Source organism: Trachypithecus francoisi, unplaced genomic scaffold (assembly GCF_009764315.1).
Source record: "Trachypithecus francoisi isolate TF-2019V2 unplaced genomic scaffold, Tfra_2.0 Lachesis_group2, whole genome shotgun sequence".
NCBI classification, from domain to species: domain Eukaryota; kingdom Metazoa; phylum Chordata; class Mammalia; order Primates; family Cercopithecidae; genus Trachypithecus; species Trachypithecus francoisi.
This window is the reverse complement of record NW_022681465.1, coordinates 40,374,177-40,401,460: the sequence shown is the minus strand read 5'-3', so window position 1 is coordinate 40,401,460 and position 27,284 is coordinate 40,374,177. Positions and strand designations below refer to the sequence as shown.

Genomic DNA, 27,284 nt, shown 5'->3' with positions numbered 1-27,284 from the left:
ACATTTGTAAATATTTTGTTTTATAAATTTATGACATCTGTGAATTGCAAATCCTTCATAACTTTACAAGTGATTTATAAAATAATAATAGGCAGACTCAAACTCTCCAGTCTGCATATAAAAAATAAATATCCTTTTATTTTGATATGCAGCATCTTGATAGGGCTTTTTTTTTCTCCCAAGTAAAGAATTAGACTCTCAAAACAAGTCTTTAATAAAAACATTAATGTATTATAAATATGCTTATATTATAAACCACAGTGTAAAGTCTCACCCACCAAAGGATGGATTTTCTTGTTCATTAAAAGTATATAGTCAGTACCTATATTCCACATCAATATTCATTTTATTTACTCTATCATGTAAATACTAGAAAATGACATTTTAATAGTAGCCCCCTTCTCTTTTTTTTAAGAAAGCAGAGCAATTCAGAATATGTAAACTAGACTCTGAGTTTTGTCAGATGAAATGTGCCATTAAGTAGATAACTCTTAGGTTCTGTTCAGTGATATCTGTATTCAGATTTGCTCATTCATTTCAGCTGATTGGTCAAACACAGAATGTAAAACTTGGATCTTATTACTCTGCTTATTAGCAAGAAGCTTGGGGTAATCTGAAATGTCTGGCTTCTCCGGCAGTGACCTGTAAGGTTTTGCTTTGATTTCACCTTCAGCAAACATAGGCTCCGAAAGCACAGGCTCAGAAAAGGCTTTTCTACAATTTTCACCCTCCTCTCTGTTTTGCCTTATGGATTCTTCTTCCTGGAAGATGTTCTTTATCTTCTCCAGCACAGCATTAACACAGACCGCCTATACAATAAAAATAGTTTGAAAAGTAAAGTTTCTTTTTAAGCTACTAACCACAGATTAAAACATACAATATAGTGTTTCACATAAAGTCATTTAATCTACATAATCTAATAAAAAACACTTCAGGACCTGCAGGCACATAATATAGTAAGCATTGCGAGATTGTTCTAAATAATACAATCTAGAGAGCAATTTAAAACCTAGTATGCTTCCATAAATATGTTTTACATCTCTTCCCCCAATTCATTAGATGTTTTGCATCTTTATTCTCTTGATGTAATTAAATGAAACATTTTCTGAGAGATGGAATTTGTCCTCAAACATGTTTTTCTCAAAGTAGTTCTTTTGTTTTAATTTTCTTCCCTCTAGACTTTGCTTATACTTACATGTACAATGAAAGGACATCAACATATCAGTAAGAATTTAGTAAGCTACTATCAATGGTTTCTGAGCAAATATGTGATCACCATCCCCTCCAAAACTGCCACTCAGTACTTTAAGGAGAAGAGTGTCAAAAATAAAACAGAGAAAAATAACTTCAAAAATTCAGAATCACTAAGGACTGCATTAATTAAACTTACTCTGTCAGTTTACTAATGATGAAGATGATGATGATGCTAAGTATTTAAGGCAAGCAATGAGAACAGAAAATTTATGAAATATGAGAAGACAAACCAGTTTATTTCACCAAAAAAAATGCCTCAAGGTAATATAAAGGATTATAAACACATACAAGGTTTCCTAAATTAGAGGTAACAGCCAAAGGATTGAGGTCCTCAGGCTTGAACAGCCTCAACTTCCTCTTGCCGTCCTGCCCCCTGCCTCCTCCTTCTTGCCTGCGTCTCACTATAGAATTGAGGAACACAGACACTTTTCCTCACTTCCCTTCAGTTAGTTCACTAGCTACCTTGTAGCTAATGAAATAAAATGATATGTCTGCTGGGAAGGAACTCAGAAAGGATTTTTGGAAAAGTTTTTCCTCCTGTATAGACTGTCTTTTCCCTCTCTCTCTCTCTTCCTGCTTTGAACACTAATAGTATTGTGATGCTTGATCATGAGGCAACAAACCTAAGGACTGAAAACAAGTTTTTAGAAGAAAAGGAGGGAAAGACCCCATTGTCGTAGGCTTTTAGGGCTGCTGTAACAAAATACCATGAACTGAGTAACTTACAATAGAAATTTATTTCTCACAGTTCTGCAGAGTGGGAAATCTGAGATCAAGGCACTGGCAGATTCAGTGTCTGGTGAGGGCTGGTTTTCTGTCTATGTCCTCATATGGTGGAAGGGACAAGGCAGCTCTCTCAGGCCTCATTTCTAAGGGCACTAATCCCATTCCTGAGGACTCTGTTCTCATTACCTAATCACCTCCCAAAGGCCCCACCTGCTCATACCATCACCTTGGGGTTAGATTTTAACATAAGAATTTGGGGGAAGCACAGACATTCAGACCTGGGCTTTGATAACATTTTGGACCTAACTGTACTAACCTGGGAATTGCCTAACTCCCAACTTCTAATTAAGATATTTAAGTGTTTTTATTGATTAAGGTACTGTCATTCAGATATCCTTTGTTACTTGCACTTTTATGTATCCAAACCCAGCGCTAGAAATCTTTAAAGTCATGACCTTTAGCTGTAAACAGCCTCACCCATTTATCCCAAATACGATAATTTTCTATGAATGTCATGTTGTGAAAAAGATTGGAAAGTTCTGTCCTATTTGAAACATTCTCTCTTCCCTCACCAACAAAAAATTCTATCTGTGCACATTCTAACCACCTTTTTTCCCAGTCTCAGAAAATGAACAGTCTTGATCAAGGTCAATATCCTTCTATATTTGTTTTTAACCTACATCCTACCATCTTCTCTGTCAATTATTCCTTGTCTCTTCAGCCTCTTTACTCTTGACTGGCTCTTCCCCTGCAATCTATAACATGCTTGAGTATCTTCCATCCTAAAATTTAAAAACTAAAAATCTCTGAAAATCTGCTTCTCTATTGACTGCTACACACTCTCTCTTCTTAGTTAAACCAGATTCTGTTTCCATGTTATTACCTTCTGTCACTCTGAAACCTGCTTATTTCTGTCTTCGTTATTCAGTTTATGCTGCTGAAATAATTTTCGAGATGGTTAACCTCGACATCTTTACTACTGTATCTAATGGACACTTCAAATCTTCATTTTACTTGACTTTTCTGCTTGTATTTGACACTTAACTACTGACAACATCCTGAGTCTCTATTTCCTTGGCATTATTTCTCCTGATTTTCTTTCTGCCTTTCTGATTGTTGCTTCTTGTCTCCCAAATGGATTCTTTTTTAGCTTACCTAAATATTGCTGTTCTTCATATTTCTTTTGACTTACCACTCTTTTCTCTTGACATGATTCCACTCATAAGACATTAACATCTAACATATATATTGTTTTCAGAACCAAAATTCTAACCCTGACCTCTCCCAGGCCTTAGATACATATATGACCAGTTATCAGATCATCAAAAATTTGTTTCTATTACCTACTTAGAAAGTTCGTGGCGTGACAAATTGTGTGAGGTGATTTCAACAGCCTTTGAGAAACTGAAATCTAATTTTTGTGTTAGTCTAGTTTTTATTTCCCCATAGACATGTCATCCTGTTCATTTTGTGCAATGTATTTGCATCCTAGCTTAGTTGAATGCCAATTTTGTATAAGTTTCACATTTAAGATATTGAGTACTTCTTGAAAATTTAAAACAGTGGCAAAATAGTTGATAAATTTAGTTTTTTAAAAACTGAATTAATACATTTAAAAGTAAGTTCTACCTTTTTTCAAGGGTATTTAGCTATTCTTGACCCTATGTACTTCCCTGTATATTTTAGATCTAGTCCACTTACACACACACACACACACACACACACTCACACACTCACCTGCTTGGCTCTTAATTGGGACTTCTTTTATGTTTTAATATGATATAAAATATTAACAAAAATGTGTAAGAATGCTAACAAGAAAACCATAAAAATGATTAAAAGAAATTAAAGAAGACCAAAATAAATAGAAGGAATAGTATGTTCGTGAACTGGAAAGAGGACTTATTCTCCCAGTTATTAAGATATATTATAAAGCTCCTGTAATTAATACAGTCCTCAATTGGTGGAAGAATAGACAAATAGACCAACTGAATAGAACAAAGAATCTATAAACAAACCATATAAAGAACACTTGATTTATGAAAAAAAAGAGTATTCTAGGACAATAGGAAAAGGGCTTTTTTTAAGAAAAAATAGATTAATTGGATATTCATGGGGAAAAATTTGACTCTTACCTCATATTAGTTCAAGATGGAGTATAAATCTAAAGGTGAGAGGTAAACTAATAAAGCTTCTAGAATATAACAGAGGAGAATATTTTCATGACATTAGGTATAAGTCAAGATTCTTTTTGACATAGAAAGCACTTAACATAAAGGAAAAGATTAATAAATTGGATGACATTAAAATTATGATATGCTTTTATTTATTTTAAGACTGATCTCACTGTTTTGCCTAGGCTGGTCTCAAACTCCTGGGCTCAAGGTATCCTCCTACTTCAGCCTCCCCCATCAGCCTCCCAAGTAGCAGGGATTATAGGCACACACCACCATGCCTGGCTAAGAATTTCTGCTTTAAAAGACATTGCTAAAATAATGAAAAGGCAAGTCACAGAATAAATTTCTCCATATGTAGTCAAAAAAGGCTCCTAGAGTTTTTTAAAGTAAAAATCAAAAAATTTTTTAAAAAGGTATCTCAATAGAAAAGCAAGAAGAGATTTTAACAAATTCACAAAGGGGATATCCAAATGTCCAATTAATATATGCAGAGGTACTCAATCTCATTAATAATCAAGGAGATGCAAATTAAAACCACTATGTGATGATATTACATTCCCACAAAAATGGCTAAAATGCAAAAGATTGACAATACTGTCAGTAATGATGCAGAGCAACTGGGACTTTTATAAAATCTGAAATTTGTGTTAGTTGTTAATAGTTAGAAAACTCTTTGGTAATATCTACTAGGTATCAGCACATGCATACCTTATGACCTAGCAGTTTCACCAAAAGATATGTACAGGAATATTTATAGCAACCTTATTCATAGTAGCTAAAACTGGAAATAATCCAAATGTCCATCAAGAGTAGAATGGATAAATAAATGTTGATACAGTCAATCAGTTGAACACTACACAGCAGTGAAATGAGCAAACTACTGCTACAGGCAATGAATGATCTTAAAACAGTGTTGGGCAAAAGACAAACACAAAAGAATATGTACCATATGACTTTATATAGAATTCAAGCAGTCTAACTATCAGTAGTATTACAAGTCAAAATAGTGATATCCTATATAGGAAAGGGAAGTGATTGTAGGGGGCAAGAAAGAGGCTCCTGGAATTATGGTAATGTTTCTTGACCTGGGTAGTATAAAGATTAATAGATTTTGTGATAATTCATTAAGCTGTACACTTTCCTTTTTGTGTGTTATAGTTTTTTTAAGTGGCTATTAATAGAAAATAAAACCCTTATAATATAAAAAATCTTTTACATTTTTCTCATGCACGCATTTGTAATCCAAAATACACTAGTACCTGTGTTCCCCAAAGTGAGAGACCCCAAATGACAGAATACTGAACTTTAGCCAGCCATGGCACAATGGCTGAAACAAAACAACTCTAGCTAAATGAAAGTAAAACTAAATTTCTTGATCAAAATATGCAAGTGGTAATAATAAACTTCATTAAAATTTTTTTTTAGTTATTTAAGCAAACTGGTTTTTGGTAGATTGACCTGGCTTATCAGAAAAGGAAATTTTAAAAATTGTTTTGTGTAATGAGACTGTGAATGGCAACATTAAATATTGTACAGTATACTATTGCACAGTATGATTAACATTACATAAGTAGATTTATTTCTAGATTCTAATAATTTTCTTAACTTACCAAATAAATTAGTGCTGCATATGAAGCATATATTATGCTAGTTAAAGCAGTCTTTGCTGGAAAGGAGATGATTTCAAACAAAGAACCCTTTCTGACCTGCAAAAACAGAAAAGATTTTCTTAATAAACAAACATTTTCAATGTTTCAATGTCATATTTTACAATGTTACTATACAATGATAATTTTTTTTTTCTAAAGAAAGTCATCTACTTTAGACTATCTGGGCTTTTTCACATTGTGAAAATTGTTTACTTTTCCTTTTTTAACAAGAAGACACTTTCTTGTGCTAATCAAAACCTGTGACAAATCTGTAAAAATCTTGCATTTCTTTGATCTAAATGACTAACTTCTCACAATTACCAACCATGCACACTAGGAGGTGCTGCTGTGCATATGAGAAAAACAGTCTTTCCTTTGTTCAAATTCATGTAAGCATTCTTTACTAATTATTCACAACCTCAGGTAAACAGCAATCAAAATAATAAGCTTTTCCTAGAGATTAATGACCTGCTTGGAAATGTTAATCATGAGACTGCTGAAGGCCAGCATTAACCTTAGATGATCATTAAGCTTCAGAAAATGTTCTGTGCTCATATGCAACAGGCTCTCATGAAACACAGAGAAATTTAACACCAATAATGAAGTTGCCTCTCCTGTGTTTCTAGTTTCTGGCAGTAGGTGTACCGGCCTGAAACATATCATCGTAACATATTCAGTTTATACTGTCTCATGGGCCACCTCTGTTGCCTTGAACAGGGTATGAAATGAGGACTTCAGGAAAAACATTCCCTTTCCACTCAGCAGTGAAGTGGCAGTTAGCCAGGCTCCTCTGAAGTATGAGCCAAGCAACTCAATGGCTTCAATGAACTTCCAAAAGGTACAGGCTGTAGCTGATAAAATCATATAAATGCATGGTAAAAACATGCACATAATGTTCATTAGACAGCGTTCATGAAAGAGTTACAACATTGAAAAAACCAACACAATCAATGATTCCAGAATACTTAGGAAAATTATGTTATATCCACTCAGTGGAATATTATGCAATCTTTTTATTTTTTCAAACCTTTTATGTATTTTTAATTGACACATTGTAATGGTACATATTTAAGGAGCACAATTTGATATTTCCATAGAAATCTATGTTATATAATGATCCAATCAGGGTAGTTAGCATCTGTATCACATTGTGCATTTGTCATTTCTTTGTGGTAAGAATGTTAAAAGATCCTCTCTTCTAGCTATTTTGTAATACACAATATTTTACTATTAGCCACAGTCACCCTACTGTGCAGTAGAACACCAGAATTTATTCTTCCTATCTAATTGTAATTTTGTACCCATTTAACAACCTCTCACCATCCTTCCCTTTTCCCCTTTCCTCACCCAGTCTCTGGGTAACCACTGTTCTCCTCTCTGCTTCTATGATAATCAACTTTTTGTTGTTGTTGTTAAGATTTCACGTGTGGGTGAGATCATGTGGTACTTGTCTTTCTGTGTCTGGCTTATTTCATTTAACGTGATCTCCAGATTCATCCTTCCCATCACAAATGACAGAATTCTTTTTGATGGCTGAATAGTATTCAATTGTATATGTAAACCACATTTTCTTTATCCATTCACCTGTGGTTGGACATGTAGGTTGATTCTATGTGTTGGCTATTGTGAATAGTATGCAGCCTTTTAAAAGGTACTTCTGGGCCGGGCACAGTGACTCACACCTGTAATCCCAGTCCTTTGGGAGACCGAGGCAGGTGGATCACCTGAGGTCAGGAGTTTGAGAGCAGCCTGACCAACATGGTGAAACCTCATCTCTACTAAAAATACAAACATTAGCGGGCCTGGTGGCGCATGCCTATAATCCCAGCTACTTGGGAGGCTGAGGCAGGAGAATCGCTCAAACCTGGGAGGCAGAGGTTGCAGTGAGCTGAAATCATGCCATTGTACTCCAGCCTGGGCAACAAGAGTGAAACTCTATCTCAAAATAAATAAATAAAAGGTACTTCTGAAGAACATGTGATAACCTTTTGTTGAACGAACATTTGTATGGCACTGTCTGCCAGGTCCTGTTCAGTGTACTTTATAAGTATTCACATTTAATTCTTAAAAAATCCTATGAAGTTGGTATTATTATTATCCTCATTCCACAACTGGAAAGCAGAAAAAAGAAAGGTAGGCAACTTGCCCCTGGTAATATAGCTGATAAGTAGCAAAGTGAGATTTAAACTGGAAATCGTACTCCAGAGCCCAAGCTGTTAACCTGATCATTAAGCTACGCTGCCTTGGGATACACTACTGCTGATGAAGAGTGGTAAAGGACTGCATTACAAGGATGGACTCTGGAGTAAATAGATGTAGTTAATCTCTAGTCCCAGAGTTCTTGAGTAATGAAATCTTGAACAAATTAATTCTTCCTCTAAGCTTTGGTTCCCTCATCTCCAAATTGAGAATAATAGCTAATGCTTATCTCACAGATTTGCTGTAAAGATAAATAAGAAAATGCTTGTAAAGTTTTTAGTAAAATGTCTGTGCATGGGTAGCATTAAGGGACATTATTAGTCCCTTATTAGAGAGGGAATGTTAGTAACAGTAATAATAGAGAAAGATCAAGGTTCAAAATAGTAAGTACAAGTATGATTGATTCCATTTAGATACCATGTAAAACCAAGCCAAACTAATCTATGCTTTTGGAAAAAAAGGAAACGATTATCCTAGCAAGAGTGAGAGTTAGTGACTGTAAGTCAGCATGAGAAGATTTCTTGAGTGCTGCTTACCAAGATTTTCATAGATGTGTTCAATCTATGAAAATTTATGGAGCTATACACTTAATTTGTGCACTATTCTGTATACTTCAGTATAAAAGCTTAAAAATTCTATGTCCAATGTTTTTATGATTAAAATAAACACAACATTGCATAGAAGAAGTTTGGACAGAAATGCACCAACATTTTAATTGCTGTTATGATTTAGTTAGGTTACTTTGTATAATTAACATTTGTAGAACACTCATTACATGCTAGGTTGCTTTCCTTGCATTGTCTCATTTTATCCTCTAACAAACCTATGAAATATTAAAATATGTCTACATCCTGTTCTAGTATACTCAGTGTTTGCTTAGTGCTGCCACTACTGAATGCAGAACAAAATTGCCCACTGCAATTTCCTTCTTCCCTCTTAAGTGATTTATAGAACAAGGAAACCAAGAATAGGATCTAGCCTAGTAGCTAAGAGTGGGGGGTCGGGGTGCTGGAGGTTGGGGAAAGGCTGTTTTCTTTCTTCCTCCTTTCTCTTCGGGCCATACTAACTCCTAGATGTAGAGATAGGTAGGGAAAGTTTCTGCCACCTCCCTCCGTAGGTCACCTGCAGTATTTCCCAGAATTCCTGGCTTCTGGAAAGAGTTTCCAGGAAATGAAGCAGCTGCTGCTTTTTCTCTCTTGCTAGAAGAATCAAATTGATAGTATGCCTTTGAATCCTACTTTTAGCTACATGGAGACAAACATACAAGTAGAGAGCAGACTCTCTAGGAGGAAGAAAAGCAGATATACCTCCTAGCAGGTGAAAACGTTCTTGAATTTGTGAATATATGAACTCATAGTGGGAGGTCCATGTTCAATCATTGGTAGGCCATATACAATAAAAATAAAAGTGGTGTTGTATGGGTTGGATCTGTGTCCCCACCAAATCTCATGTTGAAATGTAATACCAAATCCCTGAGGCCTCCCCAGAAGCCGATGCTGCCATGCTTCCTACACAGCCTACACAACCATGAGCCAATTAAACCTCTTTTCTTCATAAATTACCCAGACTCAGGTATTTCTTTATAGAAGTACAAGAATGGACTAATACGGGTATCTACATGAGAAATTACTCTTTCCGTTTTATTACATCTCTCTTTCTCAGGTTTTGTCCTGCACCTAAAAGTAAGTAAAGCTGATGAGTTTCAAAATAAATTATGTACTTGATATATGTTATGCTTCTGAATAATTAATCTTTATATTGTTTAAGGGTCATTTAAAATTATTTTAATGCTTTTAATAATTACTTTTTATTCCTGTAACAAGAAAATATATTTCCTCCAAAATATATGTGGTTACTGGCAAGTAGCCATTTTTCAACTTTATGACTCACTTAAAAAACATGTTTTTCATATTATAAACCATGCTGTTTCATTTTTGTCTTGCTTTGAGCAGGAATAGTGTACCGTAAAAGCTAAGATAAAAAACAGGAGAAATTTAGTAAGTGGCAGTCTTTAGATGATCTTGGCCCATTTCAAAATTTTTATCTCAACCTTGTTATATAATTTCACTTTATGTGCATATTTGAGTTAAAAAATACCTTGGTGTCACTGTTATGTTCATACATTTCTTTTTAAATTTGGTCATGTAAAACGTAAAATATATGGATATTTGAGCAGTAAAAACATTTTGAACCTTTAACTCAACTTTTTCCACATAATTTTGACTGCTTTATCTCATAAAACAAGGATGTGTGTTCATCTTATTTTCACTATTAAGATAAATCACAAAAAAAGTCAACAGTGAGCAGTTTAGAAAGTAAAGATTCACTTATACATGACCTGAAGGTTGGAGAATTACCAGGCCCCATATAGTTTACATTGTCCAAAACCACCCTGATGAGAGTTACAAGGGGAGTCATAGGGGAAATTCTAACTCTCAGACAAATGTTGTAGGAAACACTGACTGCTACTTATAGAGAGGTCCAGGAAAAAAAGTATTCCTGTAAGTTTGGAAAAGCTACACGAATGTGTCTTTGCTTAGCAACCTTCAACACCTTTGAATACAGGAAAGACTCCTGACTTTAAAGAAAGCTACCTGACTTTATTAACCCCAGTATTAACAGTCTGTAGAACATTGTTCTTAAACAAGTTTTTAATCCAGTGGTCCTGTAAAAACTCCAATGTCCTAATCCCTTTGCCAAAGTGGAGGAGTACTGTATGTCTTCAAGAGCCCAGGAGTTCTACTATCTAGAAAATATCCTCTTTCCTTGGGTCTAGATTATACCAGCCAAGTTAGCCTCATGGCAGGCCCAAGTAGGACCTATAGAACTTCCGGATATTTATGAGGTTTATAGTTTAAACCCCAAATTGGAGTCTAACTTAGAGGATGGGGTAAGGAAGAAACTTTACGTAGATAAGTTTCTGATCCTTGTGTTCCTGAAAAAAGAACACAAGTTCACTGGGATCCACCTACAGTCCAGGCATTGTAAAGGCTGAGGATTTTCTTCACTTTGGTCCCTATCTTATCTTATACCATGCCACGGTGTGTATACAAAGTAGAAACAGTCAACTCTAATGCCATTATAGGGATGAGTCTATCACAGGAAGAGCTCTTGGTCCTGTGGCCCTGCATTGGCCTGCCAGAGTCAACAACGATGTCTGGGAGCTGACGTGTCTTGGCTGAAGTCAACATTCAAGGCAATTATCTAGGTCACTGCAGCCTAGAGCAGCTGCGGGCTCCACTCAGGCAGGCAGCTCACAAGACTAAGCAGATGCACTGTTCTGTAAGTACTGGCACTGGAGATGTTGAAAACTACCAGGAAATTCTCCACTAAGAGTTTTCCATTCCTGAGGCTTTTTATAGAACTAGCTACGATTCTATCACTGCAGTCTCAGTCCTGCAGAACCTGGAGGGGTTTGAGGAATAATTTTACTTAGCATCCATAGAGCCAGGTCCAAAAGAACCCTCTTCTAACAAGGTGGCCAGCTAGAAAGGCTTGACCCTAACCATCTGTGCACATGTCACAGGCCATTAGATTCGCTTTAGGCCATTCCTGTTGGTTGGGTCTTTGGGAGGCTTCTATTTGGCACATTTCAATACGCTATGACATATTAAGCATGCTCTAGAGCTGCACATCGAATCAGAAAGGCCCGGGTAGATGGTAGAGGGAGCTCCTGAGCCAGTGTCCGTTCTTCACCTCGAGGAGACCATTACTGGATGCTGCATCTCAGAACTCCCCATGTCAAAAAGCTGAAACACTATTCTAGTTGTTGTTTGTGTCCTAATGAAAATGTTACTCTATTTCTTTGTTTCCAAAGGAAGTCACCTGGCCTCACTGGTATTCTCAGCCATATAATAGAGAGTTTTGGGAGAGCTATTTAAGGTGCTCCAGCTACCAAGGCATTTTTTCATCATTTGTCATCCACAAAACAGTGACCAGACAGAACACATCCAGAAGGTATTTGAAAGATACCTTCAGATAAGTTAACCAGGCCACTTACCTTCTTACAGCTAAGTTTTCCTAGAGTTATATCTTTCATGCATCCACAAAGCATATCCCCTTGCATAGTCCTTCCAGCTTTTACCCCTTTTACTTCCCCACACAAAGCTCCATCTGAGACAGGCAGTTTGACAATTCTTAAAGGAATTCACACTGGAATCCACTCTGGGTAAGCTGACCTCTGTCTGATGTGGCTTCTCCATACTACTGCACTTTCCTCTCAGCACACTCTGGTACCATGGATACACTCCATTTACAGACCAATCCATTGACCTCTGCCACAATTCATACATTCCTTTTGTGGCTTTGACTCTCCAGGCCATTGTCCTCATAGTCAGTTCTGTTTCTGTCCTCACTAAGCCTTTGAGATTTGAGATACATTGTTTACTACAACTTAGTTTTCCCTCACTGGCAATTCTGATTATCAACCCTAGCTACTGTATACTCCCCACGTAAACCTTCTTCCTAACTCCCAGCCCTCAAGGACCCTGGAACCTGTGACCTGGGACTGTTCTCACTTGTCTCACTCTAGCCATACGGAACTACTTATCTTCTCCAAATAAGTCATGTTCTCTCTAACTTCAGTATCTTCATATATACTGTTCTTTTGTGTGAATGATTCTCCTACTTCTCATCTGGCTAATTCCTCCTTCAAGACTCAGATACAGTATCCTATCTCTAGAATGTCTATATGGACCACTCTTTGGAATTATATGTCTCTTCTTGATGCTTCTGTAGTGCACTTTGCATACTCTGATCATGCACTTGCTGCATCCTACTGACACTGTTCGCTTATTTACCTGTGAGCCCCACAGTCCGTAGGACAAGGGTGAGACATCTCTGAGTCCCTGGTACCTAATCTAGTGATTTTTCATATCAGGTTTTCAATAACTTTTTGTTTTTGAGATGGAATTTCACTCTTGTTGCCCAGACTGGAGTGCAGTGGCACGATCTTGGCTCACTGCAACCTCGCCTCCCAGGTTCAAGTGATTCTCCTGCCTTGAACTCCTGACCTCAGGCTGGTCTTGAACTCCTGACCTCAGGTGATCCACCATCTAGGCCTCCCAAAGTGCTGGGCTTACAGGTGTGAGCCAATCTGCCTGGCCGCTATTTGTTGAATAAATAAAAAAGTAGAACTATACTTCACTTCCAATAAATTTAATCATCTTAAAACTTGTAAAGAGAGATATTAAGAAGTGAAGCTGAAAGACATCTGGTTCCATACACATGGCAGACTGAGCTAATGTGGAGCTTCTCACACAAAAACACCTAGAAATGCTATAAAAATGAAACTCAAAAGATGTAATACAAAACTGAGCTTACGAAAAGGAAAGGGACCTTCCCCCTCCACCCCCAATGCCAGGAACAAAAAGGGAACTAAAAGCCAGAGCAGCAAGTGTATGAGCTTATATCCCAGGAACTCTGGAGATGGTACTGGACCCTAAAATAATGGTTGGGTGCTTGAGTATTAATACAGGGACTGGATATGATACTTGGATAGATGTGAGGTGGGGATCAAGCCTTCGCAGAACTGCAATTTCAGTGAAATTGGGACTCAAACAATTGCATCCACCAGTACAGGAAGAAAGTAAGGAAGCTGGTCTCCATGTGGGACTCCCATGAGAGATTAAAATTCCAAGCTTGCCCCTTATAAAGAGATCTGAATTTACCCTATCAGTGTGATGCAGGGAATCTTAAGCTGAAAAAAAAAACATAAAGACTTGTCTCAGGTTGCTGGGACCCCTGGAGCAACAAGCACAATTTCTCTAGAGGGACAGTTTCACCACTAAGGCCAAAAGGGATTTTTTTTTAAAAAAAAAAAACAAGACTCAAGTTTTTTTTTTTTTCTTTTCAAGTTTCAGTTAAAATAAAATTATAAGAAAATTATCTATATGTGAGATGCAATATAGATCACAATAGAAAAATTAGCACCTCCAAATACCTCAAGGACAATCATTAAAAAGACCACACATAAATATGTTTAAAATAATTAAAGAAAATAGTTTAAACGGAATAAACTTGTAAAAGACACTTTGAAAAGAAAAAAGCAAGAAATTTGGGGAAAAAACATTAATATATGCATACAAATGTAGAGAAAATATAAAAGTATGCATGTAAATGTTCACATCAACTTCATAAGAATGATTATCTCTGGTAGAGAAGAAAGGAGAAGGAACTGGGGCATGGTTAATGATATTCTTTTTATAAAGGAGAGATCTGAAGGCAATATAGCAAAATATTACTACTAGTTTAAATTCAAATGGGACTTCTAATCAATTAACTTCTATACATTTTGAAATGTTTCTTTGATAAGAATTTGTAAAATTAAAGCTAGAACATAAGACAATTAGAATAAGGGCAAAGAAGAAGAGAGATCATAGTCATGGACTTTAATGTCAGGAAAGATAGTCACAGTTAACATCCTGACCTTGCACAAGTCACTTAGTCCCTAAGCCTGTTTATCTTAGGTTCCTGGAATAAGTTATCACACTTGATCTCTAAATTTACCTCAGAAACTCATTATCAGTCAAAGTAAAAAGGCAAACAGATTATGTCTCTTAGTTCTTATTACTGGATGAAAACACAAAAATTCAACTGGAAAGACTTTTTTTTTTCTAGCCACTGAATTTTCGTGAGTGTTGGGAGATAAGTCATCATGGATTTCTCTCATTCCTGTGCAGATTGGCCCTTCTGAGCAAAGGATATGTTTGAATAGCAAACAGCCTTGCAAAGTTGAAAAAGTATATCCCTCTAGAGAGACATGTACCTCCCTGAACATGTCATAGGCCACTAAAAATAAAGCCCTCTCCTTTTTCCCTGAAACATTTACTTATATTCCAAGGTAATGAATAATTAATCTCTCTCTCTTTCTCCCTCTCTCTGTCTCTCCATCTGTATATCTTTTTGGAGATGTGCCAGTGTCCCCAGAGTCCCCTGATTTCAAGGTTCCTCTCTCCTGTGATGCAACATAGTGTGTGCACAGGCAACATTTGGCCCGCATTGCATTGCCCTCAGGAATTTAAGCATAGGGAACCAGCACAAGATACTGCTCTGGCTGACGCTTTTGCTGTGAATAATAAACCATGCGTTCGTGACCCAAGGCTTGTGTGTGTGTGTGTGTGTGTGCATGCGCATATGTGTGTGTATAATTGTGGCAGGCTAATTTGTTAGTTTGCGGGTAGTGTAAGATCTCAGATCCTTCCCAGTTCTGACTTAGTAGAGAAGCAAAAAGGAAGACCCTGAATAGCATAATGGCCGGTGTCTTTAAACATGATTTCTTATTAAATACAGAAATATTCTTCAAAAGACATTTCTTCTACCAACCCTCTATAAAATCTATAGGTTTGACAATGCAAGGAAAGAAACATGAAGTCAAAACATTAGGTTTAGAAAGATATTTCAGTGGGGATTTAAGATAACATGGTTTAACTTTGTTTCTTTTTTGCTTTTTCTTCTTTCTTTCTTTTTTTTTTTTTTTTCAGACAGAGTCTTGCTCTGTTGCCCAGGCTGGAGTGCAGAGGTGCGATCTCAACTCACTGCAATCTCTGCCTCCCGGGTTCAAGTGATTCTCCTGCTTCAGCCTCCTGAGTAGCTGGGATTACAGACACACCGCCGTGCTGGCTAATGTATTTTTAATAGAGATGAGGTTTCACCATGTTGGCCAGGCTAGTCTCAAACTCCTGACCTCAAAGGATCCACCCACCTCGGCCTCCCAAAGGGCTGGGATTATAGGCATGAGCCACAGCTATGTTTCTTTTCAATGATCTAAACATACAGGATTAAGGCTTGTAGTTCATAAAGAATCCAGTGGTTGGCAAACACAAACCATTTTTTACTTTCTCAGACATCAGCAATTATAAAAGCCTTTTATAAATGCTGTTCTCAGGCAATTTGTAGCTTAAATATATGATGCTTTCTAGAAATGTCAAAATCTTTCATTAAAGAGCGACTCCTACATAAAGGGTATTTGTTGATTTCAGCTATCCAGGATCCATTTTTTACCTTCTTGAAGAAACCTAGACTTTGGTTTGAGGATTTCTGCATTCCACACCACTCTCAGGTCATGTGGTCTGGACAGAGCTCCAATCCCAGCTCTAGGGGTAAGCAGGTAATCAAGTTCTAGGCCAATCAGTGCATCTCATGTCCTTGGTTTAGAGGTAAGCTCTGAGAACACAAGCCATGCTCTCGGAATGGACCTGGAGACTTTGCTAGGGATGTGGGGTTAGGGGTTTTCTCTCTCTTTTTCTCTGCTGAAATTGAACCTGGAAGAATATAGCCAAGGAACAGCTGCAAATTATCTTGCAACTATGAGGGGAAAGCCAGGAATACCTGTATGCAGACATGTCAGGAATCTTAACAGCTTTGGGTTGTTTACAGGAGCTAATACATCTTCTTTTTTGGTTTAACTCAATTTGAGCCTCATTTTCTTCTCCTTCAACAGAGAGTTCAAATTAATTCGTCCTGCAGTTTAGATGCCAGAATTGCAAAATTCTGAATCTTTTGTAGTGAAATTTAGGATGATTTGTATAATGCCCAGATTGAAAAACTCTTTGAGTTCTGTGCCATGAAGTTTAGAAAGCAAGAAATTGATTCCAAAAAAGTTTTAAGAGTTGTGGTCCTCAACAAAATATAACAGAGCCTCAATAAGACAATGTAGAAAACGTAATTTGAATTTATAGGTAAATATACTCAATATATTATGTCAAACAAAGGTTATCTTGGAAACATAACAAAGTTATGAGGAAAAAGGAACAAAACAATAATTTTTAAGGCTAGTTGTAAAATTTCTGTTAGATTTAACATAAATGGTAATTTGCATGCATATATTTAAATTGCACCATTTGAAATGGACAGTTTCATATAGTTCAATTAAACAATAAGGTAGAAAAAAGTCCACATTGCTTTCCCTTTCAAACTTATTTAAACCAAAGATTCCACTGTATTTTAAAAAGGCCCAACCATTCATTTCTCTTATCCAGGTATATCTGTTTTATACATAGGACAATCAAGTTCACCACATTTTATTTTTCAAGTTTTGCAAATGTAAAAGTTTCTTTAAAAGGGGTCCTTGTGCATATGCAGTATTCCCTTACCTGTATGTTATATAGGGGTTGCCTTGGCACATTAACTTCCCTCAGCAGACGACCAGATATGTCCCTTAGCTCTAAAAGTCTGCATGCAAGCTGAGGATGCAGAAGTTTGGCCACTGATTTGGAGGATCTGGATATGCTGTTTAATCCACGAATTAATATTGTTCGATCAATCTTAGCTAAAGCAATAGCCATCCTGATTTTGGATGTTTTCTGCGCAGGTTCTCTTTTCTGAAAAATAGGCCTTTGAAAAGTAACTGGTGTAATTCTCCAATGCATTATTAAAACTACTTCTGGCAGAGACTGACTACTATATAACTACCTTGTGCATGGTGTCATGCATATATTCAATGTCCAATGATTCTGTTGCTCCATGAAACCCCTTGAATTCCCTGCCATGTACTTAAATCTTTTTTTTTTTTTTTATGGAATTTCATTCTTGTGGCCCAGGCTGGAGTGCAATGGCACAATCTCAGCTCACTGCAACCTCTGCCTCCCAGGTTCAAGTGATTTTCCTGACTCAGCCTCCTGAATAACTGGCAATACACGCAAGCACCACCACACCCAGCTAATTTTTATATTTTTAGTAGAGACGAGGTTTCACCATGCTGGCCAGGCTGGTCTTGAACTCCTGACCTCAGGTGATCTGCCTGCCTCAGCCTCCCAAAGTGCTGGGATTACAGGTGTGAGACACCACGCCTGACCCTTAAATCTATACATATACACACACACATACACACACACACACACACACATATATATATATTTGTTTTTTTTCCCTGGGATAAATATCAAGAATTGAAGTAACCAGCCAAAAGATACAAATGTTTCATTTTCCTCCTAGATTTATATATTTTGTGTACTGAATTTTTACTTAAAATTTTTTTTTAAATTTCAATAGGTTTTTGGGGAACAGTTGATATTTGGTTGCATGAATACATCGTTTTGTGGTAATTTCTTAGATTTTGCTGCACCCATCACCCGAGCAGTGTACACTATAACAAATGTGCACTGAATTTTTAAAGAGCTCTTAAGTAAACAAGAATTCTTAACTGACTTCTCCATTTGAGCTCTACTCTTTAAATATATATCTTGCTTTTCTTTTTTTTATTTTTTTCTTGCTACAGCCATACCCATTTCTTTGTCATTGGCAATTATAATGCTGAACTTTACTCTTCTATATCTGTTAAACTAGCCTGTCAGAAAATCTTACTAAATTCTTTCTCTACCTTGTCCCAGAATTTGACCACTTCTCATTACCCCCAGTACAGCACCCAGTCTATTATATTTGAATTCTACCATCATCTCTTTTCCAGATTAGTGAATTTGCCTCCTAAGTGGTTTCTCTGCTTCCCCCTTTGCCTATTTTCATTCTGTTCATCAATATACTAGCCAGATAGATCTAATTAAAACTTATGTCAGATCATATTTTCCTTCTATTCCACTGCTTCAGTGGCTTCCAGTTGCTGTCAGTGTAAAAGCCAAAGTACATACTGTGGTCCACAAGGCCCTACAAAGGTTGTTTTTTCTTCACCTGTTCAGCCTCATCTTTTTCTCTTCCCTTCCTTCCTCATTACTTGTTGAAGTTTTTAGGTGTCTGGGATTTTGCACTAGCTATGCCATTTGATTCCTCAAGCATCCCAAGGTTCACTCCCTCACTTCCTTCACATCTTCATTCAAGAACTGCTTTCTCACTAAGACCTTCTTGGTCACTCTACCCACATCATCAGTTGTGCTCTCTATCCCTGCACCTCTATTTTGCATCCCTTCTCTGCTATAGTTTTTCTTCTCCTTAACGCTTACCACTAATGTACTATATTGTTTATTTTCCTTGTTCATTGTTTTTTACTTGACTGGAATGTAAATTGTAAGAGTTTTATATCCATTTAGCTTGCTTCTTTTTCTCCAGAGCCAAAGTAGTGTCTGGCACGTAATACACACTCTATCTTTGTCAGAATGAATGAATGAAGAGTATCAGAAAATAAAACAAATTAATCTTGAGAAACATCAAAGAAGTATACCAAATATTACATTAGAAACCACACAGAAAGTTTTCAGTGCACAATTCTATAACTTTCACAATAATGGTAATTCTCCACAAGAAACAACTCACCAAAGACAAAAATATAATTGAATTAGAGAGCATTCTAGTGACAGTCATAGTCTCATTACTTCCAGAAACCTAAATGCCATTACAGGTAATTTCCAAACATCATTGGTGCCTTCTTAGCAGTTTTTTTCACACATTAACAATAACCAACCACAACAAAAAAGCATAGAGAATTCAGAAAAGTACATCTAAGGGCATAAAACTCCAAAATTTTTGGCATGGATTCTAATATGTCCTGTCTACACTTTCTATTTTGTAGTATATGATTAAGTACAAGATAACAGAAAAAAGATATATTCATCTTTCATATTTAAAAAACTCACAAAAATTGACCCTGTTTATCCTAAGATATTTTTCTCTTATTCCAAGAATGAGCATCTGAATTAAAATTTTTTAGATACTCAATTGTAGTACATAATTTAAAGGTTTACTATTTTAAATTCATCTTATGGAAATCTTTTGAAATTTGCAAGTGTAAACCTTTAAAAATTACTCTTTCTAAAGAAGTAGATACTAAGGCTGTTGTCTGGGCTGGTTGGGACAGAAGAGGTGGAAAGAACTGAATCTCAGAAGCCATCATCTCAAGCCAGGATTCTAAAATTAACTTTCTGGCCAGGCACCATGGCTCATGCCTATAAGCCCAGTACTTTGGGAGGCCAGAGCAGGCAGATCACTTGAGGTCAGGAGTTTGAGACCAACCTGGCCAACCTGGTGAAACGCTGTCTCTACTAAAAATACAAAAATTAATCTGACATGGTGGCGCACCTGTAATCCCAGCTATTTGGGAGGCTGAGGCAGGAGAATCACTTGAAACCAGGAGGCAGGTGTTGCAGTGAGTGGAGATTGTGCTATTGCACTTCATCCTGGGTGACAGAGCGAAACTCTGTCTCAAAAAAAATAAGTAAAATAAAATAAAAGTAACTTTCCCAGCCTCAAAAAGAAAATTTCCTTCAAAATCTATCCAGGAAGAACAATTTAGTAATCAGTATTCTGGTTGTATTCTAGGTATAGTCCTCTATAAAAATTCCATCGTCACTCCCATCAAATCTTTTTTTGTTCTAGGCCAGCAAGATGGCCTTTTCCTAAATAAATACATGCCTGGGGGCAGGGAGAGATTTAAATACTAATCACAAAATTTAGAATTTTAAGATACAACCCAATTAATAAAGCCCTCTAAGAATTTTTAAGACCATTCCTTTCTCTGTGTTTGGGAAGTATGGATCATCCTGGAAATAAAAAAAATTGCAGCACTTACAATCTAACCTTTTAAAAATCATCTGCTTAACAACTGAGTATTAGTAATGTTTTCCACATAATTTATATTTGAAGGGCAAATAACTTCAAATATGTGATAATATCCCCTAACTACTCAAGTTTCTTGCCAATCTCAGCAATACATTCTTCAAAGGAAATAGTGGGAAAAGAGCAATGTTAAGTGTTTTGAAAATGAGAAATAAAGTAACTAATTATGTTCCTAGTTGAGTTGGGTAAAGTTCTATAAGTAAATTACTTCAATTAGTTGGAAATAGGAACTCACAGCTTTATCTTTGGGGATCACAATATTCAATCAATTGATGTCACCATAACCATGCTTATGGTTCTAATGATAATGAGGCTATTCAGAAGGTAGAAATGAATGAATGAAGTTGCCATTTCTTTGATTAAATAAAACCCCAGTTTCTCTGATTTCAGCAATGGTGGGAGAATCAAAACTTGAAAACGATAACAAGGTTTTCCACGCCTGTCTCCGACTTCCTAGGATTCACCCTGAGCCTTTCTCAGTAATTACTACTGTGCTGGCCTATTTGACATTGACCAGGCACGTACATCTGCCCATCTCTTTCCTTCCTACTCCAGAGCATAGCCAAAATAGTCTCCAATGTTTCAAAAGACTTTATACCAAGGCTAGGGGAATGCAAAAAGGGGGAGCTACTGGATGCCAAGTCTAAGATACAGTATTAGAAAACCCAGTTTGCCCTCAGAAACTCTTAAGCCTTACCCTCTCCTGCTTAGCTGATCTGACCAGCATTTGGATGCATCTTACCACTGTGCCTGCAGATTCCTACACTTCAGTGTCACATCTCCTCAAACACTAGACCCAAGAGAGGGCCGGCCAAAGGCAGAAAGCAGTTGTTTCCCCTGATACTAAGGCCAACCATCCGAGTTCTGGTGTCCTGTATCTAATATGCCCGCCTCTTCCTATGATGACTGATACTGGGAATGTCCTCTTTCCCCAGGGCTATTATCTTACAGGCTAAATCAGTATTGTCCTCTATTATACCATCTGGGAGTCCATTCTACAAGTCTCAGAACTCTACTACAGCTAAGGGAGTTCAGCAGGTCCTGACAGTTAAAACTCATCTGATTCAATGGTAAACGAGAATGCATATCAACTAACTTTTTTTTTTTTTTTGAGACAGAGTCCCTCTCTGTCACCCAGGCTGGAGTGCAGTGGCGCAATCTCGGCTCACTGCAACCTCCGCCTCCTGGGTTCATGCCATTCCCCTGCCCCAGTCTCCCGAGTAGCTGGGACTACAGGCGCCCGCCACCATGCCCGGCTAATTTTTTGTGTTTTTAGTAGAGACAGGGTTTCACCATGTTAGCCAGGATGGTCTCCATCTCCTGACCTTGTGATCCGCCCGCCTCAGCCTCCCAAAGTGCTGGGATTACAGGCATGAGCCACCGCACCCTGCCCAGTTAATTTATTTTTAGAAATGTATGGGCTCAGTAATTTGAATCATCTGCATATATAACAATTACCTTCTATTCAGAACAGAAAATTATTTTTGCTAAATAAGAGTTTAAGTACACAGTGAGCATTATTGGTGGATGAGGAGTTCCACATAAGTAAATTTTCTGGGTAACTAAAATTTTACCCACTGAGTGTTGGCTAAATTTTTACTGACATGAAAAGTAACTTTAAAAAATATATCCCATACGTGACATCTTTGAGGATTCTGACTGCTGCTAATTCCTCTCTCCTTTTTCTCTCCACTTCTGTGGCTTTCATAGAATTTCATTCTCTTCATTCTCTTCTCTGATGCCCTGCTAACCCTTTAAACAGTGGCATTGGCGGGGCTCTATCCTATGCCCTAATGTTACTACACAATCTTCTTGAGCAGTGATGACTACCATTTTGGTTTAAATGTACACTATAGTTAAACACATGGTTTAACTATACACTATAACAACACACTATACACTGATGACTCCCAAATGTACATCTTCAGGTGGGATTCTCTTGAGCTTCCAACCTACATATGCAATTTATTACTCAACTCCAAGGCTTGGACAGGACTTGGCATGGCCTCTTAAACTGTGATCCAGTCAAACTCATCTCCACAGCTGCTCTTCCTCATCTTGTCTTTGGTCTTAGTTAACAGGATCACTATTCTTCTAGCCACCCACGAAATCCAGAATCTTCCTCAACCTTTACACATTCTCTCTCATCCCCCACTGTCAGTTTCAAAATATGCTAAATATCTCTTCTGCTCAACTCATTCTATTCCCAATGCTAATGTTCTTGCTCTTAGCTGTCGTTTGCAACAAAATCTTCCTAGAAGCTCTGCCTCCATTCAGATCTCATTACCACTAAAAAAGTATTTTCGATGGGCAAACTGAATGTCATTTCCAAGCCCAAAACCTTTCTGTGACTGGTATTTGTGTTACATATAAGGGAAAGTCCAGTCTTTTTCACATGGCATACAAAGACCTCCACATTGTAACTCCTTGTTACATTTCCTATTTTCTACTATTTCCTATCTCAACCTTTATATCCTACATGCCTTTAATTTATATTTATTTGACATTTTGGAAGCACGCTTGCTGCTTCCTACTTTTAGGCCTAACCCACACTGCCTATGGAATATGCTTCCCTTCACCTACCCACTGATCCCACTCTTTTCTTTACCTTGAAAACTACTATTCATCCTTTGGGACCCAACTTAAAAGCATCCTTCCTCCATGAAGCCTTCTCTGACCTTCCTCAGTAGAGTCATTCACTCCTCTAAATTAGCTATAGAGCTGTAACACCATATTCTAATGCAATTACTTGTTTACAACTCTATCTCCATTAGATTAAGCTCATTGGTGGAAAGGATCGCATCTTGTATATCTCTGTATTTCCTCTCTCCAGTCCCAAGCAGTAGTAAATGTCTGATGGCTGGTTGTCTGCAGGCATGGTTAAAGGTAGCTCTAATACCTCTCCTTTGGAATGAAATATGTATACTTTGTGATTACTGTGTTACTCAGAGTGCTTTTTGTTAACTTCCAGGTTTTGGCTATATACCTCATGTTTGACATTGCCAGGAGTCTGACTTCTGGATAAGTGGATTGTTACTGTACCATGTACCTTCACAGCATATTCTATTCCGACTGTGATCAAAATAACCGAACCACATTTTTCCATTAAGAGCTGTGTACCGTTGAGTAAATTAGGTTACATGTGTTCATTAAAGAAGTTGTTACTTCTTCCTAATTTTATGTCTCTTCAAAATATATACCTCCCTCCTCCTTCACTCCCAATATTTTATCTGTTTCAAATCCTTTTTGGAACAGAGGTTTAAAAAATATACATGTATACCTTATTTAAATTGATACTACTGTTTTCTTTCCACATTAAACACACATCCATGTTGTATTTATCTTTCCATTGTTAAAATTTATCTCAGGTTTTTGCACTGATTTAATTGACATAGATTTTTGCTAAGTGTATCTAGGTATTTTTCTGATTTTACATTGCAGTTGTAGCAATGAGAGACTGCCAGGTGTTTATCCTAATGACATAGTTATTGTCTTTAAACTCAATTCTCAATCTACCTCACTCCTTGGTCCACAATCTCTCTGCTTCCGAAAGACCCCCTTAATCAGTAATATTTGAAATTTGTTTTTCTTTGGCAAAATTAGTGTTTTCTTAAGTTTTGAACACTGACCTCAAAATCAAGCATTAAATAATTGGTATGATACTAAAAATAGAATATATTTTTTCTATTCCTTTTGAAGGTTATAAAATCACATTACCTGATTAGACTGTGATAATCTTAGGATGGTGGGAAATTCATCTTTAAACTCATCTACAAGGTCCATGATTGCCTTCTGGATCCCCTCGACTAAGACAAAAAGAGGTTAGGAAAAAGAAAACTTTGAAAACATCCCCTAAATGTTTCAAAAGAACATGAAACACTTGATCAAATTCCTAGATGACTGGGAAAGTAAAGGAACTCTAGGGGATCTTATTCCCAGTTGTTCCCACACTCATATGCCCTTTACAACAAGATTGTGTGTACTTCTTCCAGAAAAGTTCTTCAACACCTGCCCACATATCCACCCAACAGGTTTGATCGGCATGGTGAGTTCTTGCTTGGGTTCCTAGTGCTTAACAAGCTTGCAGGCCTGGTTAATGCTTGTCCTAGTCTGCCATTAGTGAAAGATGAGGGTAGCCTTCCACTTGGGAAAGCCAGTAAGGACAGAACTCACAGCTCACTGCTGGAATTCTTTGTTACTGCACAATAGGCTTCCGAGAACCTGCTACAGAATCTTCTGAAATCACTCTGGTAGTGAGAGGAAGAAGAATGTGTTTGGAGGCATAAGGGAAGGAGTGAGGGGATTGAATAATAAAGTACACTAAGGAGTTCTATGATATAAGTTGAAATTTGTCCCAAATTCTGCAGTGATATAATAATGGATCATCTGAGAACAAAGGTCCCTCTGAAAAAAACTGGCATGTGCTTTAAAAGAAATGCTTTATATATGATGCCAAATAGAAAAGAAACACCAGCAGTGATTCAGAAAGACTTCTGAACAGATTGTTTTTGCTTCACCAATGAGGATCACTACATCAAATTCGGGCAAAACTGTAAAGTCTTTGGTTTGTCTCCTTTATAATCTCAATCTTTTTTCTTCATCTTTTACCCTCCTACTACCCTCACACGTCAGATGACCATTAGTTCCCCTGATCAAATATGGGAAGAACTTGATACCATGCAGACTTGATTGACTGCCTAGTTATATATATATATATACACACACACACACACACATATATACACACATATATATATTATACATATATATTTAATTTTATTTTATTTAACTTAATTTTTTTTGAGACAGAGTCTCACTCTGTCACCCAGGCTGGAGTGCAGTGGCACAATCTCAGCTCACTGCAACCTCCGCCTCCTGGGTTCACACCATTCTCCTGCCCTAGCCTCCAGAGTAGCTGGGACTACAGGCACCCACCACCACGCCCAGCTATTTTTAGTAGAGACAGGGTTTCACCGTGTTAGCCAGGATGGTCTCCATCTCCTGACCTCGTGATCCACCAGCCTCGGCCTCCCAAAGTGCTGGGATTACAGGCGTGAGCCACCATGCCCAGCCGACAGCCTAGTTATATTTTAGTGTGAATGAAATAGTTGGCTAACCTGAATCCCATTCTGATTTGAAGCCCTCATATTTAATTGCAGCTAGACCACTTTCTTCAGCAAGCATAAAGCCACGGCTGCTGAAAGTTTCTTCATGGGAACAGTTTGGGAAAGAGAAATCTTCATCCCAGGATTCCTCTAGCATGGGAAGCCTGTCAAATCCCCAGCTCTCATGGTGTTCTTAGTCCACAATCTACCTTAGAACACCCTCCACCATACCACATCCACCTCTCCTAACCAAAATAGAACCTGCTTGCCTCTCATGACTCTCATGCTTAAGATAACTATGCCCTTAACATTTGGAAAGTGCAATCCGTTGGTAGAAAGAAAATCATATTAGGCAATGATGAATACACACGCTGGGAGTGTATGAGATAATGAAATACTTTATCTGTCCTAGCAAGATAGTTAGCCATCATTGTCCACTGCAGAGGAACACCTGGCAGATTCTTCTCTTTCTGGTCTTCTTCCCTGTTCTCCATTCTCCTCCCTTCCACCATCCCCTAGTTCTTTTTATCCACTGATTCTGATGTCCTTGCCCAACTGGTTTTACCCAATTTTCTTCTCTTTCCATCAGTCCTCTCCCTCCTAGGCATCCTATAAAATTAACAAATCTAGAGGAAGAGCATTTCTCAGGCTAATGTTTACCACACTTAAAGCATAACCAACTCTTTGTGTTTGCTAACAACGTCCTTTTTGTCTTTTCTTACTTAAGAGCCCTCTCCCCCGAACTAGAGTGGTGAAAAATGACAGAGAGTGATGGAATAAGAAAATGTCACCCTGCAACACTTATATTATGATCTTAAAATATTTTGGTTTGTGTTTAATTATCTTCTTATGCCAATAACCTTATGCATCTTATATTATTTCAGATAATAAACTTAGACAAAATAAATAACAATGATGTCTGTTTTTTTTTTGTTAATTCTTCATTATGTTATTCTTTAGAGTTCATAATAGAGTACCCCATAATTATAAAATAAATTAGGAAACAATTAAAAGTATCTCCAAATAATTTTTATAACAGCTCTATAGATATATCTGTATTTAAAAGGTGTTAGTACAGAAGAACAGAACTTTTGTGTTTTGCACACAGCTTTGAGTAAAATGAACATTTTACATAATTCACATAAAGACCGTATAAACTTAGTGACAGAAATATAAAAATCTAGGGGTCAGTCAGACCTGGGTTTGAATTCCAATTCTATCACTTACCAGGTTTCATTAAATATGCACTGACCTTTTGGTTTTGGAAATTTTGCAAAACTTGGGTAATAGTCAATGCTGGGTTTGCCCGATTCACCTGGGTTTCAGCATTTTGATTTGCACCAAACTGGCTGGAACCCTGAACACCTTCCTAATTGGATCCTTCCCTGAAACCTACTTCAAATTCAACAGAGATGAAGTGATACTCCTCACTTCATGTATTACCTACCAATCCTCAAAACCCATCTGCCATATGAGACTTCTTTAAGAATTGTTGTTGGCCCTAGATCAAGGATTTGGACTTGAAGTAACCCCCTTTGGATGTCAACCCAATAAACAGAGCAGTTCTATTGGTCCCAGTACTATGTCCTCCAGCTCACAGCATGCTTGTGACTATGCACATCTAAATGAGTGGCAAATGTTTAAAAATGTCAAAGTAATTTTAAAACTTATTA

At 37.3% G+C, this 27,284-nt stretch overlaps 1 protein-coding gene across 3 annotated transcripts; it reads right to left on the bottom strand.

Moving 5' to 3' along the window:
* Window positions 1-210: 210 nt before the first annotated feature.
* SPATA9 (spermatogenesis associated 9) lies at window positions 211-25,974 on the bottom strand. Of its 3 annotated transcripts, none has more exons than XM_033179082.1 (5): window positions 25,624-25,974; window positions 24,224-24,312; window positions 17,098-17,325; window positions 5,768-5,863; window positions 211-809 (listed from the first exon to the last, which is right to left on the bottom strand). In XM_033179082.1, exons 1-5 carry the CDS (start codon window positions 25,766-25,768, stop codon window positions 519-521), a joined length of 849 nt encoding a protein of 282 aa, XP_033034973.1. In that variant the 5' UTR covers window positions 25,769-25,974; the 3' UTR covers window positions 211-518. The 3 variants fall into 3 exon arrangements, with proteins under 3 accessions (XP_033034973.1, XP_033034975.1, XP_033034974.1); XM_033179084.1 differs by lacking the exon at window positions 25,624-25,974 and adding an exon at window positions 24,515-24,918; XM_033179083.1 differs by lacking the exon at window positions 25,624-25,974 and adding an exon at window positions 24,490-24,917.
* Between the last annotated feature and the right edge of the window lie 1,310 nt (window positions 25,975-27,284).

Bases quoted from the DNA above. Each gene is read 5' to 3' on its own strand.
- SPATA9 (XM_033179082.1), bottom strand. From the start codon at position 25,768: ATGCTAGAGGAATCCTGGGATGAAGATTTCTCTTTCCCAAACTGTTCC. The intron at 24,313-25,623 runs GTTAGCCAACTA...TTTTTGTCTTAG, and splicing joins CAAATCAGAATGGGATTCAG to TCGAGGGGATCCAGAAGGCA. The intron at 17,326-24,223 runs GTAATGTGATTT...CCTATTTTTCAG, and splicing joins GATTATCACAGTCTAATCAG to AAAAGAGAACCTGCGCAGAA.